General features: G+C 27.6%; 2 protein-coding genes across 4 annotated transcripts in view; one reads left to right on the forward strand and one right to left on the reverse strand.

Moving 5' to 3' along the window:
- LOC103856262 (peroxisomal (S)-2-hydroxy-acid oxidase GLO5) overlaps positions 1-16,261 on the reverse strand; it is a 382,149-nt gene that overhangs the window by 80,956 nt on the left and 284,932 nt on the right. The gene's annotated exons all lie outside the window — the stretch shown is intronic.
- Positions 8,043-15,114, forward strand: LOC103855767 (probable transcriptional regulator RABBIT EARS). Of its 3 annotated transcripts, none has more exons than XM_018656806.2 (2): positions 8,043-12,941; positions 14,606-15,114. In XM_018656806.2, exon 1 carries the CDS (start codon positions 12,276-12,278, stop codon positions 12,882-12,884), a length of 609 nt encoding a protein of 202 aa, XP_018512322.1. In that variant the 5' UTR covers positions 8,043-12,275; the 3' UTR covers positions 12,885-12,941; positions 14,606-15,114. The 3 variants fall into 3 exon arrangements, with proteins under 3 accessions (XP_018512322.1, XP_018512327.1, XP_018512318.1); XM_018656811.2 differs by having other exon boundaries at positions 8,044-12,941; positions 14,624-15,114; XM_018656802.2 differs by having other exon boundaries at positions 8,046-12,941; positions 14,590-15,114.

Genomic DNA, 16,261 nt, shown 5'->3' on the forward strand with positions numbered 1-16,261 from the left:
TTCACGTGCGTTTTATGCTTACTTACAGTATCTCAAAAGGAAATTCTATAATTTTAAATTTAGAAATAATACAGAATTATTTGCTCTCTATAAATAAACTTCAAAGATTCAAATTTAGAATTTTGAACAAATTTGAAGTTTCACTACTCAAAACTTCAAGTTTGAAGTTTCATCTTTTCATTTGCATTTCGGTCTTTACAATTAATTACACATCACATTTATGATTTTTAAATATTTTCTTGTTTATCGTTTCAATCCTTAAATTTTTAATATCTCATAAATATTTAAAATTTGTTTTTATAAATTCAAGTTTTACACATAAAATTAAATAAAAATTTTAGATTAAGATTTATAATATTTCAAAATTAGAATTAGCAACAAGTATATTATAAAAGAAACTTAATAAATGTTTAAAAATGTACATGAAGACATAATTATTACACAATTTAAATATTAAAACAAAACTAATAATATGTTAAATTTTCTTCGGAACCTCCAAAATCTTTAAAATATTATCCAAACAAATTTTGTGTAACCGAAGATAGAACATTACGAAAATAATTTTATGAAATAATGACGTATTTTGCTTGTAGTATAATATTTAATTATGTATTTGTATTTATCATTTATATTTTAGTGTAAGATTTTATTAATTAATATTTCTGTAATATGTTTATATATGTGCTAGTTATTTAAAAAAAAATTACGGATTTGATTTATTATGACAAATATGAAGACTATAGTGTAAAATACAAATAATTTTGGAAAATTGCCAAAATACCACATTCATAATATCATTTTTCATGTTTACACTAACCATTTTTACACTCACTTTATTGAAAGATAAAACACATTTATACCTCTAAGATTAGCTAATCTAAACATTTTTTAAAATTTTATTGATTTAAAAATATATAAAATATAAAATTACAAAAAATTATGTATTTATAGCTAAATTTTAATATATTTTATTAAAAATGTGAAAAATTAGGAAGGGAGAGAGTATATTGTCAGCCGACAAGTATTGCCATTTGCATAAAGTCATCTTATTTTAAGAAAAAAATAACTAACGGTCCAGTATTCACATGCGTGAACATTTTTCAAAGCAGTACGCAAATACTCGTGGAAAAAAGTACATAAATAATTTATTACTTAATTTTGACATACGTTTTGATTATTTTTGTTTGAAAATTTTGTTTAATAAAATTATAATTACATCCATAGTTTATATATTTTAATTGTATATAATTTTATATAAATTTGTATACATTATTTATTTAAATTAGTTTTAAATTTTAGGTTTTAAATTTCTTAAAATTATAATCACTATTCTATAAAGATTATTCTAACTTAAATATTTAAAAATAGATGAAAATTATTTATGAAAATTTGAATTTTTAGTTTTATGCATGTATATAAGTTTAGATATATTTTTAAAAATTGATATCTAGCTTTATGTATTTCAGTAAGTAGGGAACGAAAAATAAAGATAAAATCAGTGTCCGTGCTTATTTTACCTGGAAGTACGGACACGAAGGCAATGGATTAGATAGATAGGCACATCGAACACGCAACACGTGATTTCAAACACTTCGATCACTCTGAAATTGCCATTCAAATCTAGCCAATTAGAGTCAGAACTTCTCATGTGGACACGTGCGATTCCCGCAGCTCAAACATCAATGTATGCTTTGATAACTCCATGTGATCATTTCAGCTAATTTAAAATGATGTGCTTTAATGTGTTTGTTTTTAATTCAACTGAGGGTTTAAGACTAATTTAACCGATTAAGCTACTCAAATTACTGAAATTAGTATAAACTGAGTACTAATCGATTGTAAATAAGGATTGTTGTTACTTTGTATATAATAATATGCCATTGACACACATCAAAGTCATTGTTTTTAAATTAATGGAAGTATGGAACTATTATGAATTAGTTAACCAATTGTTTCAATTATAAATTTATAATTAATCTATTAAAAACAACCTAAAGAGATAACTGGAACCAGTACAATTCAGGTTAACTGGAAAACAGTGGTTCTCGGTTATAAGGATCCGGCAAAAAGATAACAACATGCAAATTGAAAAATCAGAAAAAACATTGTGGAAAAAAGATATGGAAACAGAAAGCTCTGACGCCAATGAACACTAGTGATAGACAAAACCAATTATTCGTGACTTCATGAGGATATGTCGACACTTCACCACTATCGCAGGAGTCCCGCATCCACAAACGCCATGATCTAGAAGAAGAACCGACTTAACCGCTGCAAATGGCTTTGTAGCTTCGCTGTCTCACATTCAAACATCTTGGCACCCCTTCACAGACCAACGGCTAATATAGTTATAACTTATAGGGTCTAAACTATGTCTCTAATGGCCCATTTGAAACAAACGCCAGGATCGACATTCCCCTTTTATATGGGCCGTCATTTCTCATTGATTGTATAATTCCTAAGGAAAAACCAGGTCGCTTTTCCTTTAGTGTAATTTAGTTGAGATCTAACCAATATTTTTAAACCCGACCCGGATATTGAACCGGACGACTTACCGGATCGTTGGGTTACTGGATCGACTGCGGATGAACCGCGAATTAATAAATAAATTAATTTTATTATATAATAATATATTAGCTATGAAAATAAAAATATAAAAACTAAAGTTTAGTATTTTCTAAATATTTTTAAAACATAAAATAATAGTTTAGATATGTATATACTTTATGTTTAAAAAGTATTTAACAAATACTTAACTTTAATTTTTATATTTTTATTTTCATTTGACATGAAAAATATCAAAAAAAATAGTTTAGACTATTTAAAATTTTCTGTAACAAATTAAGAGTTATGACATCTAAAAAAATCAAGATATAAAACTCACAAATTTTCACATTAGATGTTTGTAATCTTCACATTAGTTTATTTTGTAAATGGAAATTAAAGTTTGGGATTGTAGAGTAGTTATCTCTTCTTTCTTAAAATACAAGACAAGGAGTATCATCTCAAATTTGATCGAATCCTACTGTTTTCCTATTTGGTTTTATCCGAATTACCCATGCATTAGTGTATACCACACACATTCATGTTTAACATTTTTTTTTTTGGTTTAAGCTTAACATATACAGTTATTAGTTTATATATGTGCGTTTATATAGAACCACTAAATCAAATAAATTAAAGTAGATTTAAAGTTTTATGAAATAAATTATTGCTTTGTATGCGTTTATGAAAGATGGTTTTGAGTGATATATTAAAAAGTAGCTAGCTAATCACTTATCATGGTTACAATTGACCAACTCGAATAATCGAGGCGACTAAGAGCCTTTTGTGATTCTAACAAGTCATTACTCCCTCCGTTTTTTAATATAAGTCGTTTTAGAATTATGCACATAGATTAAGAAATCATTAATTTTTTTATATTTTCTAAACAAAAACATCATTAATTATTTACCTAACCACAAATTAACCAATAATAAAATAGAAGGTATATTATCATTGGTCACATAACATTAAGTGTTAATAAATTTTACATAGAAAATCGTAAACGTCATATAATTTGGAACATAAAAATTCCTCTAAAACGACTTATATAAAAAAACGGAGAGAGTAATATTTAATGGAGTCTTAATGCATGAGCTAATTTGTCCATTTCCCACCATAAACCTAATTAACAAAATATATAAATGAATACTAATCTTTAACTAATACTACTAGAATTGGACCAAGACCAGTTGGATAATGACTTTCGGACGCGAAATCAGTGATTAGCTTGCCTTAATGCGTAGTTAAGTCCGAAGTCCCCATAGTTACAACTTTTGGTGATTTGGTCTTGAAAACCAACCCTCCACTTTAAATAAATCACATCATAAATCAACTAATGTCGTTAGCTAGTTAATTTTTAAATTAATCACGCAAATCTATAATTGTCGGCCTCTAATACGGAGCTTTGGATACTAACTAGACGACAAAAATTATGAATTCTTCATATAAACCTTTTATCCTTCAATAACTAGCTCAAATTATTTTTTAATTCAAATTATAAAAGAAATAAGATGATACAATTTTTTTTTTAATAATCCAGGTATCCGGACCTCTCACTTAGTCTGACTATCCTACCGCGTCCAATCGGAACTGGCGAGGAAGATTCTGGAGACCAAACGAAAACCATATTAAATCCGCTGTGGCAGGAATCAAATTCGTGATGGCGGACACCTCAGCTGAAGTTCCTTTATCACCAGAGACTATGAGGCCCGGTTATGATACAAATTTTTTGTTATGCCTTCATTTAGTTATATTCATAACATGTTCCGGGTAAGATATTCAATACACATTAAGTCTAAAGATAGATGGTCGTCGCTTTACAACCTTGCAAGTGCCTACATATTTATGTTTGTCAACGGAAATTTATGAGGTATTGAACTTCTTAATTAAATTTGTTCTGTATGATAAGAAGTTAAGCTAAATAGTGTACATGTAATTAAATAAGGTATTGAATTAAATTTATGAGGTATTGAATTTACAATACACATTTAGTCTAAAGAATGGTCGTCGCTTTAGTCTAAAGATAGATGGTCGTCGCTTTACAACCTTGCAAGTGCCTACATATTTATGTTTGTCAACGGAAATTTATGCTACTATTTTTCTCATTTTAGTACTCATTTATAGCATAAAATTAACAAAAATACATTATGATCACTAGAAACGATAATGATTTTTCATCTTATCTATTCATTTAAATAGTGTACATGTAATTAAATAACATGGATATATATAATGCGATTGGTAGTAATCTCGTAAAAGTGAGTCATTATAAATTTTCAAAAAAGTGAGACATAATAACAAGAATAGTAATCTTTTACCATATGAAGTAAGAAGAAAAACTACAAAAATAATCACTGCATTTTATATTCGTACTTTCCTTATGTAATAATATTATAAACCTACCCTTTTTGCCAATTTTAATGAAAAGGTCGTGCAATAAAATTTTCCAGCGAGACTGGGAAGGGGTTATTGGAACCAAAATTTATGTGGAGTTTGATAATTATTAAAGTTGATAGATTTTTAAAAGCCAAATAGATTTAATAAATATTGTATGAATTTATTAAATATTTTTATTGACTATCATAGACATATATATATGTTCTCAACAAAAGTTTCTTCTAAGGTATATATACAAGTTTTTCTAGAAATTTTCAAAATTTATTGATGTAAGAAAGAATATATATATATATATAACACATTGCTACACAAGAACCTCACCAGCATCATCTTCTTTCATGCCTGCATATCTTGAACACATTAAAAAAAAACTAACTAAAGTAGAAGAAGAAAAACAATTTCATAATGTAAAAAATAATTCTCTAAATCGATATTAATGGTATCACCATTGATGTCCGAATGAGAGATGAGAAGAGATGAATGAGACATGAGAAAAGACGAATGGGAGATGTTTGTATGTGGGTATGTTATTATTACGGGTTCGAATGGGTGACGCAGATCAAAAAACGCAGATCAAACAAAAATGCAGATCAAGCAGAACAAATGCAGATCATGCAGATCATGCAGATCAAATGCAGATCAAACCGAACAAATGCAGATCAAGATAATTTAATAATTATTGTAATTTAATACATGTTGCTTTTTAATGAAAATTAAATATCCAAATTAAATATAATTGTTATAAATAAGTAATAAATATAATGTTAAAAATAACAATAACTATAGTAAAATTGTCCATTATATAAAAATTCATCACAATTACAAAAATTATAGTGAGTATTCTTATTTTATTCTCATTTTTTGTATCTTTACTCGATTTTCGGTTATTTTTTACCTTTTGAACCATAGAAATAATTAGGCATGAGCATAAAAACCAAGAACCAAAAACCAAACCGGAACAAAACAAAAAAACGAATCCGAAACCAAAGTTAAAAAATAACCGAATGATTCTTATATTTTTGTACCCGAAAAAACGAAACCGAACTAGAACCAAATAAAGAACCGAACGGGTACTCGAATATCTGAAATACAATTTCTATACCTAAATATATTAATTATATTTAGTATTAGAAATACCAAATATTCTAAACATACTACTTATACACCAATATTAATTATTAATATAATATTATTAATAACAATATTATGTTTATTTATTTAATTTTAAATTTATATGACAGTTATAAACTTTTTTGAAGGTTATATTAAAACTTTTAAAAGAATATTTTATTTATTTATTTAATGAACTAATTAAAAATACTCTTTGAGTTTTTGAATTCTTTTAATTGATGTAAAGACAACCTGAAAATATAAAATTTGATTAGACACAAGATAATTATCATTTTTTATTTTTAATAAAAAATGTCTACTACTATAACGTAAGAATGAAAAATACTAGTAGATTTCACTACTATGAGAACAATTAATTTGTTAAATAAATGAAGTGCAATAATGAAAAGTATTTATAATCAATGATTAAAAAAAAACTCAAGCCCTTATTGGTCCTCTGCCTCTCGCCAGCACCATTTCCCTTAAAATCTGCAGGACAAGAAACCAAAGAACAAAACCAATCTGCATGCAAGGGAGTTTTTATTTTTTTTACTTTATTCAGTTCTGCATTTTAAACATGAATGGGTAACTAATGCAGTTATTAAATGGTCTGCATTAAATCTGCATTTGTTCTGGATCACATTCACAGCCTACATTGATTTTTAAAGTTTTACGAGGAAACATGATATTCAAAATAATATTTTTTAAAATAATATTTTTTAAAAATAATATTTTTTTAAAAAATACTATTTTTAAATATAATACGTAAATTAAATATTTATAAATATATTTATATATGTCTATAATATTGTAAAAAATAAAATATAATATTATAAGATTAATTAATGTATAAATATTAATATATCAAATATTGAAATTTAAAATTTTAATTTGTTTTAAAAATACGGATTTGGATACGGATATCCGGACCTAAAAATTAAGATATCCGGATTTCGGATAATAAGTCCCATGCCTAGTTTTAGGTACTAGGATTTAGAGAAATATTTTGTGGTGTAAAACCTTTTAAATATATATATATATATATATATTCTGTTTTAGAAAAAAAAATCCTATCAACTAGATAGATTTTTCTTTTTTTAATAGGACTGAGTAAATAAATCAATCCGGACCGAACTCAACCCGATAAAAATGAATCCAAATCTATCTGAATGCGACATAAATATCAAATGGATCTTGTTTTACGGTATTTTGAGTTACGAAAAATCCCCAAAAAGAATTTTTACCAAACTTAATCTCAATTTCTAATATGTATCCAAAATACACTAAATATTATTGAATACCTAAAAACTTATATGTTACATGAATAATTAACTCAAATAGTTAATTTAATATATGTTTTTGTACTTGGTCAATACTGATGTTTTTATGTTTTGATAATACATTTAAAGTTTAATTATGAATAAGATCAACTTGCAGGACACTTAACTGCCCTCCACCTATTTACGACGATTCCCATCTTTCCAATGACTTTTAAGCTTCTTTTAAATTCACGTACGTTTTATGCTTACTTACAGTATCTCAAAAGGAAATTCTATAATTTTAAATTTAGAAATAATACAGAATTATTTGCTCTCTATAAATAAACTTCAAAGATTCAAATTTAGAATTTTGAACAAATTTGAAGTTTCACTACTCAAAACTTCAAGTTTGAAGTTTCATCTTTTCATTTGCATTTCGGTCTTTACAATTAATTACACATCACATTTATGATTTTTAAATATTTTCTTGTTTATCGTTTCAATCCTTAAATTTTTAATATCTCATAAATATTTAAAATTTGTTTTTATAAATTCAAGTTTTACACATAAAATTAAATAAAAATTTTAGATTAAGATTTATAATATTTCAAAATTAGAATTAGCAACAAGTATATTATAAAAGAAACTTAATAAATGTTTAAAAATGTACATGAAGACATAATTATTACACAATTTAAATATTAAAACAAAACTAATAATATGTTAAATTTTCTTCGGAACCTCCAAAATCTTTAAAATATTATCCAAACAAATTTTGTGTAACCGAAGATAGAACATTACGAAAATAATTTTATGAAATAATGACGTATTTTGCTTGTAGTATAATATTTAATTATGTATTTGTATTTATCATTTATATTTTAGTGTAAGATTTTATTAATTAATATTTCTGTAATATGTTTATATATGTGCTAGTTATTTAAAAAAAAATTACGGATTTGATTTATTATGACAAATATGAAGACTATAGTGTAAAATACAAATAATTTTGGAAAATTGCCAAAATACCACATTCATAATATCATTTTTCATGTTTACACTAACCATTTTTACACTCACTTTATTGAAAGATAAAACACATTTATACCTCTAAGATTAGCTAATCTAAACATTTTTTAAAATTTTATTGATTTAAAAATATAGAAAATATAAAATTACAAAAAATTATGTATTTATAGCTAAATTTTAATATATTTTATTAAAAAATGTGAAAAATTAGGAAGGGAGAGAGTATATTGTCAGCCGACAAGTATTGCCATTTGCATAAAGTCATCTTATTTTAAGAAAAAAATAACTAACGGTCCAGTATTCACATGCGTGAACATTTTTCAAAGCAGTACGCAAATACTCGTGGAAAAAAGTACATAAATAATTTATTACTTAATTTTGACATACGTTTTGATTATTTTTGTTTGAAAATTTTGTTTAATAAAATTATAATTACATCCATAGTTTATATATTTTAATTGTATATAATTTTATATAAATTTGTATACATTATTTATTTAAATTAGTTTTAAATTTTAGGTTTTAAATTTCTTAAAATTATAATCACTATTCTATAAAGATTATTCTAACTTAAATATTTAAAAATAGATGAAAATTATTTATGAAAATTTGAATTTTTAGTTTTATGCATGTATATAAGTTTAGATATATTTTTAAAAATTGATATCTAGCTTTATGTATTTCAGTAAGTAGGGAACGAAAAATAAAGATAAAATCAGTGTCCGTGCTTATTTTACCTGGAAGTACGGACACGAAGGCAATGGATTAGATAGATAGGCACATCGAACACGCAACACGTGATTTCAAACACTTCGATCACTCTGAAATTGCCATTCAAATCTAGCCAATTAGAGTCAGAACTTCTCATGTGGACACGTGCGATTCCCGCAGCTCAAACATCAATGTATGCTTTGATAACTCCATGTGATCATTTCAGCTAATTTAAAATGATGTGCTTTAATGTGTTTGTTTTTAATTCAACTGAGGGTTTAAGACTAATTTAACCGATTAAGCTACTCAAATTACTGAAATTAGTATAAACTGAGTACTAATCGATTGTAAATAAGGATTGTTGTTACTTTGTATATAATAATATGCCATTGACACACATCAAAGTCATTGTTTTTAAATTAATGGAAGTATGGAACTATTATGAATTAGTTAACCAATTGTTTCAATTATAAATTTATAATTAATCTATTAAAAACAACCTAAAGAGATAACTGGAACCAGTACAATTCAGGTTAACTGGAAAACAGTGGTTCTCGGTTATAAGGATCCGGCAAAAAGATAACAACATGCAAATTGAAAAATCAGAAAAAACATTGTGGAAAAAAGATATGGAAACAGAAAGCTCTGACGCCAATGAACACTAGTGATAGACAAAACCAATTATTCGTGACTTCATGAGGATATGTCGACACTTCACCACTATCGCAGGAGTCCCGCATCCACAAACGCCATGATCTAGAAGAAGAACCGACTTAACCGCTGCAAATGGCTTTGTAGCTTCGCTGTCTCACATTCAAACATCTTGGCACCCCTTCACAGACCAACGGCTAATATAGTTATAACTTATAGGGTCTAAACTATGTCTCTAATGGCCCATTTGAAACAAACGCCAGGATCGACATTCCCCTTTTATATGGGCCGTCATTTCTCATTGATTGTATAATTCCTAAGGAAAAACCAGGTCGCTTTTCCTTTAGTGTAATTTAGTTGAGATCTAACCAATATTTTTAAACCCGACCCGGATATTGAACCGGACGACTTACCGGATCGTTGGATTACTGGATCGACTGCGGATGAACCGCGAATTAATAAATAAATTAATTTTATTATATAATAATATATTAGCTATGAAAATAAAAATATAAAAACTAAAGTTTAGTATTTTCTAAATATTTTTAAAACATAAAATAATAGTTTGGATATGTATATACTTTATGTTTAAAAAGTATTTAACAAATACTTAACTTTAATTTTTATATTTTTATTTTCATTTGACATGAAAAATATCAAAAAAAATAGTTTAGACTATTTAAAATTTTCTGTAACAAATTAAGAGTTATGACATCTAAAAAAATCAAGATATAAAACTCACAAATTTTAATGTGAAGAAATAATCAAGATTACAAACATCTAATGTGAAGAATAAATTAACTTCAAATTCAAAATAAACTAAAATTAAAAGATCATTGTAATAAATTATCAATAACAGAAATAAACTAACACCAAATCACATCAACTAAATTTGATTATCTCTATCATCGTTCATTTTATTTTTTGGCATAGTGAAAAATCTTTTTCAAAATTTAAAAATCACAAATACAAAACTGAAAATGGAAAACCTAACATCTTTATTTTTGTCAGCACCTAACTTTTTAATTGAAAACTTAGAATATAAAACATAATCTAAAAATTAAAAAATGAGTAAAAGTTATTTATTGGTTCAACCGACGGTTCAAGCGGTATCAGGTTCCGGGTTTTAGTAGATTTTTGCGGGTTTTTACGGGTTTCTAAATATTGGGTTTTTCATAAAACCCAAACCGAATTTTTTCTGGGTCACCGTGATTACTGGTTCAACCGCGGATCCGGATTGGATTTCAAAACACTAGATCTAACTAAACTGCCAACCAGTATTTTGAAATCCGATCCGGACCCGCGGTTGAACCGGTAAACCCGGTGACCCAGAAAAAATCCGGTTTGAGTTTTATGAAAAACCCAATATTTAGAAACCCGCAAAAACTCACTAAAACCCGGAACTCGATACCGATAATGCTGGCCAATGGTGTTTCAAAAAAAAAAAAAAAAAAAATTAAACTGCCAACGACACCAATGCACCACTAACTTTAATATGGTAAATATTTATCGGACATTAAGACACATCATTTTCAGCTCTTCTGGTCTTTTTATATTTCCTTTTCCGCTTTCCCCAAATTTGATTGTTTTTATACTTCCTGAATTTTAAACTTTTCATTTGGTACAAGACAAGTTATTTTTCCTACATAAAACATTGAAATCGATATTTATTAAATCCTACTTACCACAAATGTGTACATTTTATGATGTCTATAATATAGGTCTCAGTATGTAGGATAATTATCTAAAATATATGGTGTTTATTTGACGGTGTAAAGCTACACGAGCCATTTGTCAGATTCTAACAAGAGAATCTTAGTAGTAATCACGCAAAGATAAGATCTTTGCCTCACCATTTAAAGCAAACAAACTTTGTCATAAGACTCATAACCTTACATAGGACATCAAAGTCACAACTAACTTTTTCTCTTTAAATCTCCACCTATTTATAATTTACACGCTTGTTTGTTTTTGACTGATTTCCTATGTTAAATGCATATAGCAATATTATGTTAAAATTATTATAAATATCCGATTAAGGTATACAAGATGAACACAGCTTATAAAGCCTATAAAGCATAGATATGTAGGAGCTAAAGTTGTAATGTTAAGTTTCGTACAATAGCTAACTATATATATTCAAACAATTTTCAATATTAACGAAATGTATGTAAGTTTTTTGGCAAAATGTTAAATAAAATATATGTAAGCCAACAAATAGCGGACACCTTTTCAATTTTCTTATATTTGTAGTTGAGAAACTATATATGCAATGAATATTGTAATAGAAAGATAGTATTATTTTGATATTAAAAAGCTTTTTTGCTAATTTAAAATGTGAAATTTAAAGTTTACAATCAAATTGTGTACCCTCTTACTCTCTGTGCAATTTCAAATGGTTCAACATACTTTTTCATTTACTGAAAATGATAAAGATAAATGGCATATCTATATATTTCGGGTCCATCTCTATATTTATTATTTACATCATTATCTATCAACCCCATCTTCTCTTCTTATTCTCCATCTTCTCTACTGAGATTTTTCTTTAACAAAAAAAAAACTCATCCTTGAATGCACGGTGGTGCATGGATGTGGAATCATAGCAAAAACGAAGAACTGGAGGATGATGATGAATCTTGGGAAGTCAAAGCTTTCGAGCAAGACACTAAAGGCAACATCTATGGTACCACTTGGCCTCCAAGATCTTACACTTGCAATTTCTGCCGCCGTGAGTTCCGTTCTGCTCAAGCCTTAGGCGGTCACATGAATGTCCACCGCCGTGACCGTGCCTCTAAGGCTCATCAAGGTCCAGCGGTTAGAAGCGGTGGCGGCAGCGGAGGCGGTAGGACAACGTTTCTCAGTTCTTGTGTTCCACCGTCGACAACGCTTATAATCCAATCCACGGCGAGTAACAGTGAAGGCTTCTCCCACTTCAACCAATTGCAAAACCCTAATGGCATGTTTGGTAATTCCAGTGATATGGTGAATTTTTATGGTACTACGCCGTTTCCTTCGAGCAACCTTGAGTTTTCGTTGTTGAACTCGTCGGTAGAGGTTCCTCCTAGGCTTATACAATATCCGACAGGAGATGATGAGAAAGCTGGCTCGATGAAAGAGACGACGAGAACATCAGTGAATGAGCCTGATCTTGAACTTCGACTAGGGCACAAGCCACCGTGACATTTCACATTCGTGACACACTTGAGGCCTTTCATATCCATATCCATTCATACAGAGGTTGTTTACATCCTAAATTGCATTTGTGTTAAATTCTGAACTTCAATTTGTTTTAGTTGTCTATCACAATTAAATCCATTATATTTCATGCTTGGCTTCCTTGCAATGAATATTGTTAGGCCTACTGTTTTGTTTTATTTTTGTCTTCGAATTCCAACTACAGTTTATTGGAGTCAATTTATACTCTTTATGTTACAAAATGACTATGACTTAGAATTTTCACACATATTACTAAAACATATTAAATTTTGCTTATAAATGTATTATTTTGTGTTTGCAAAAAAAAAAATTATTTTGTGATTAACTATTCCTACAAATTATAGCCAATAGAAGTTTAAAACACAGTTAATTTTTAAAAATTTATAATTCACCATTAATTATCTAATAAAAATATATTAAATATAAAAATGTATTTTACTGAAACAATTTTTTTCTAAAACATGGATTATCTTAAAACAAATGGAGTATTTTATTATCGACATTAAATTCATATTTAAAAATGTATCTATAACTTTTGAATGCTAGCTCAAAACTTTTGAACTATTTATAAATGTCTTCAAATTATATATAAGAAGTGTTTTATAACAAAATAAGATTTCCAGTAATTTGCTGCCATAATCTTAAGAAGACAGTTTGTTCTTTCCATTTCCATATGCTTTAGGGTTTTGGAGTATTGCGCTGATATACATATTACTAATCCTAAAATGAAAAGATATTATAGCTTTTTTTATATAATATTTTTTGGGTTTGTTTTAAGGGAAATGTTTTTTTTTTGTCGACGTTTTAAGGGAAATGTAATAAGTACTATAACTAAATTTTGTTATTAAAGTAAAATTGTCTCTTTCAGTTTAAAAGTTCACCCACTAATATTTATTTATAGGATTCATTAAAATTCATATCTTATGAGTCAATATATTTAGTTTTTTAAAATATGACATTTTAAAAATGTGTTTAGAATCCTTTATTCAGTTAGAAGGACTGCTTTTTTTTTTTTTAAAGGGCATTCTAAGTTATTTCGAATCTCTTAATTGTTTTTTGGGGTTTCTTACTTATGTGTTACCAATTTTATTAAAAACTAATGCAATCTTAATTTAAATTCAAATATACATATTCTGTAGATGATTACTTTTAGGTTTCAAATAATTAATTTATCCACATGTTATACATATCCTAATCTATTATACAAAGTGTTTTTTGGACAGCCTATTATACAAAGTATTATATTTCAAAGTTAATAATTAATATGACTGCGACATGTCTCTTTTAACCCATATTGAAATATTTATGACAAATAGAAAATTATACAATAACTGCTTAATAATATTTGTTATTGTGTCTGATTATATGTTAGAAATTTTATTTTATGTTATTTTCATAAAATTTATTAATATATTCATTTTATTCATCAATTATATTTAATTTCAAGTAATATACTATTTAAAATTTGTTTTTATAACAGAGAGATTACTACTCTTTTTTTATTATCTGAATCAATTTCAATTTTTTTGTAATTGCTTATTTGTGCTTTTCGATAGTGATTATGGATAACGTAACGTGAAACTTGATCTAATATCAAAATTTTGATTGAATAAGTTTTCTGTAAGCTTTGTGCATCGTTTGCATAAATAACCTGTGATGTTAATTACAGGCCTTTGATCTTGAAGTTTTTCTGGTCCGTGAAGGCACTGCAAGTGTAACGCGTAAATGTTCAATGCTCGAGAAAGGCATTATGAGAGCGAGAGAATAGAGATTAATGTTGAGGAAAAATGATCTTACCTCTACCTAAATTTTTCTTGGTGATGTTGCTTCTGCGTGTGTGCATGTATCTATTTCTCGATCGCAGTTATATATACTTATAGTTCGTTTTAATCTATAAAATACATATATATAGAACAAAGAAACGTTACCATAAACTTAGGGTAAAGGCAACATGAGTCCAGAAATGGAAGAAGATTTGAGGACCACAAATGGAAGAAGAGATAGAGAAGGCATGTGAATTCTTTTTAATTCGTTGCATGTTGCTTCTTACTCAGATCTATTTCTGTCTCCACATTCATCTTTATTTATTTATTTTCTGTTTCAATATATCAATATAGTAGTACTCTCTTTTCACTAATTTTTTTACCCGAATTTTGGTACAACTACCAAAAATTGTAAATGTTTTTTTTTGACATTATCTTGTCTCGGACCCCCACATGTGAAATTCAGAAACATTTCAAAATAGGCCATTATTATGTTGTTTTTCTTCTAGTTTTGGTCCCCGCTTCCTCACCATATCTAGCATCATATTCATACGTAACCTTTATTTTGATATACTCGAGACGTGGGTTTTCGATTTATACTTGATAGGATTTACACCAATCATGACATTAATATATGTACTAATACTATCACAAAATATATAAAAAAAAATCTACAACGATCATATTCAAAATGTATTCTTATATCAACCCGAATATTTTTTGCTCTAACCGGTTAAGTTAATCTCACTTAGAGATCCAATGCCAAATTTTAAATCTTTATAATTATGTCACTTGCGTTCATCTTTCTTTTTTGTCGAGTACTTGCGTTCATCTATCAGCAGTTATTAGGGTTTTAAAGTAAGAAAATGCAAATTTACTTGTTTCTGCTTTAAAAGAGGACAGAAACATACCGACCAAGATTCGTGTAAAAACCAAAACTGAGATATGTATTTGTTGGTATGCAAAAAAAAAAATTGATGTTAAAAATAAATAAACTAAAGAGGCATTTTGGGATTTGGGATGTGAGAGATGAACAGTCCATTGAATCAGTGAGATAAGATTCTTTCACTACAATGTCTTCTTATGCTCAGCAAAGGTTCGAATCCCCCATATCAACCATCCATTGTCGCTTTCACCTTTGTTTAAATAAATCGAAAGAACTTTGGTTTGCAATTATTGACAGAAGTATTATTTATTCAGTTTTCAGTTAAGTATTCAACAATGCTTTTATGCAGAAAAATACGGCCTAAGATGGGAAGTTATTCATATACATTATGTGAAATGCAAAAAATAATTTCATTTTTGTTCTACTACTCATCACAAAAGGATATTTGCACTCCATCAAAGGCTCGAAATTAAGCAGTGTGGCAAAATCCTTTGACTATTTCATTTCGGGATTTCTGAAATTGATTTAATTCAAATTGAAAGTGACATTGGTCTTAAGAATTACCTTTCCTATTCGCCATAACTTGGCCGCCATGCATCTTCTCACGCACCAAGTCAAGCTTAAGCTAACTTTTTCTTCTATGGCAAGTTCAACTCATTAGATATGTAGTGATTGTTCGTGGACTTTTAGAG

The sequence above is a fragment of the Brassica rapa genome, chromosome A01 (genome assembly GCF_000309985.2).
Source record: "Brassica rapa cultivar Chiifu-401-42 chromosome A01, CAAS_Brap_v3.01, whole genome shotgun sequence".
In the NCBI taxonomy this organism is placed as follows: domain Eukaryota; kingdom Viridiplantae; phylum Streptophyta; class Magnoliopsida; order Brassicales; family Brassicaceae; genus Brassica; species Brassica rapa.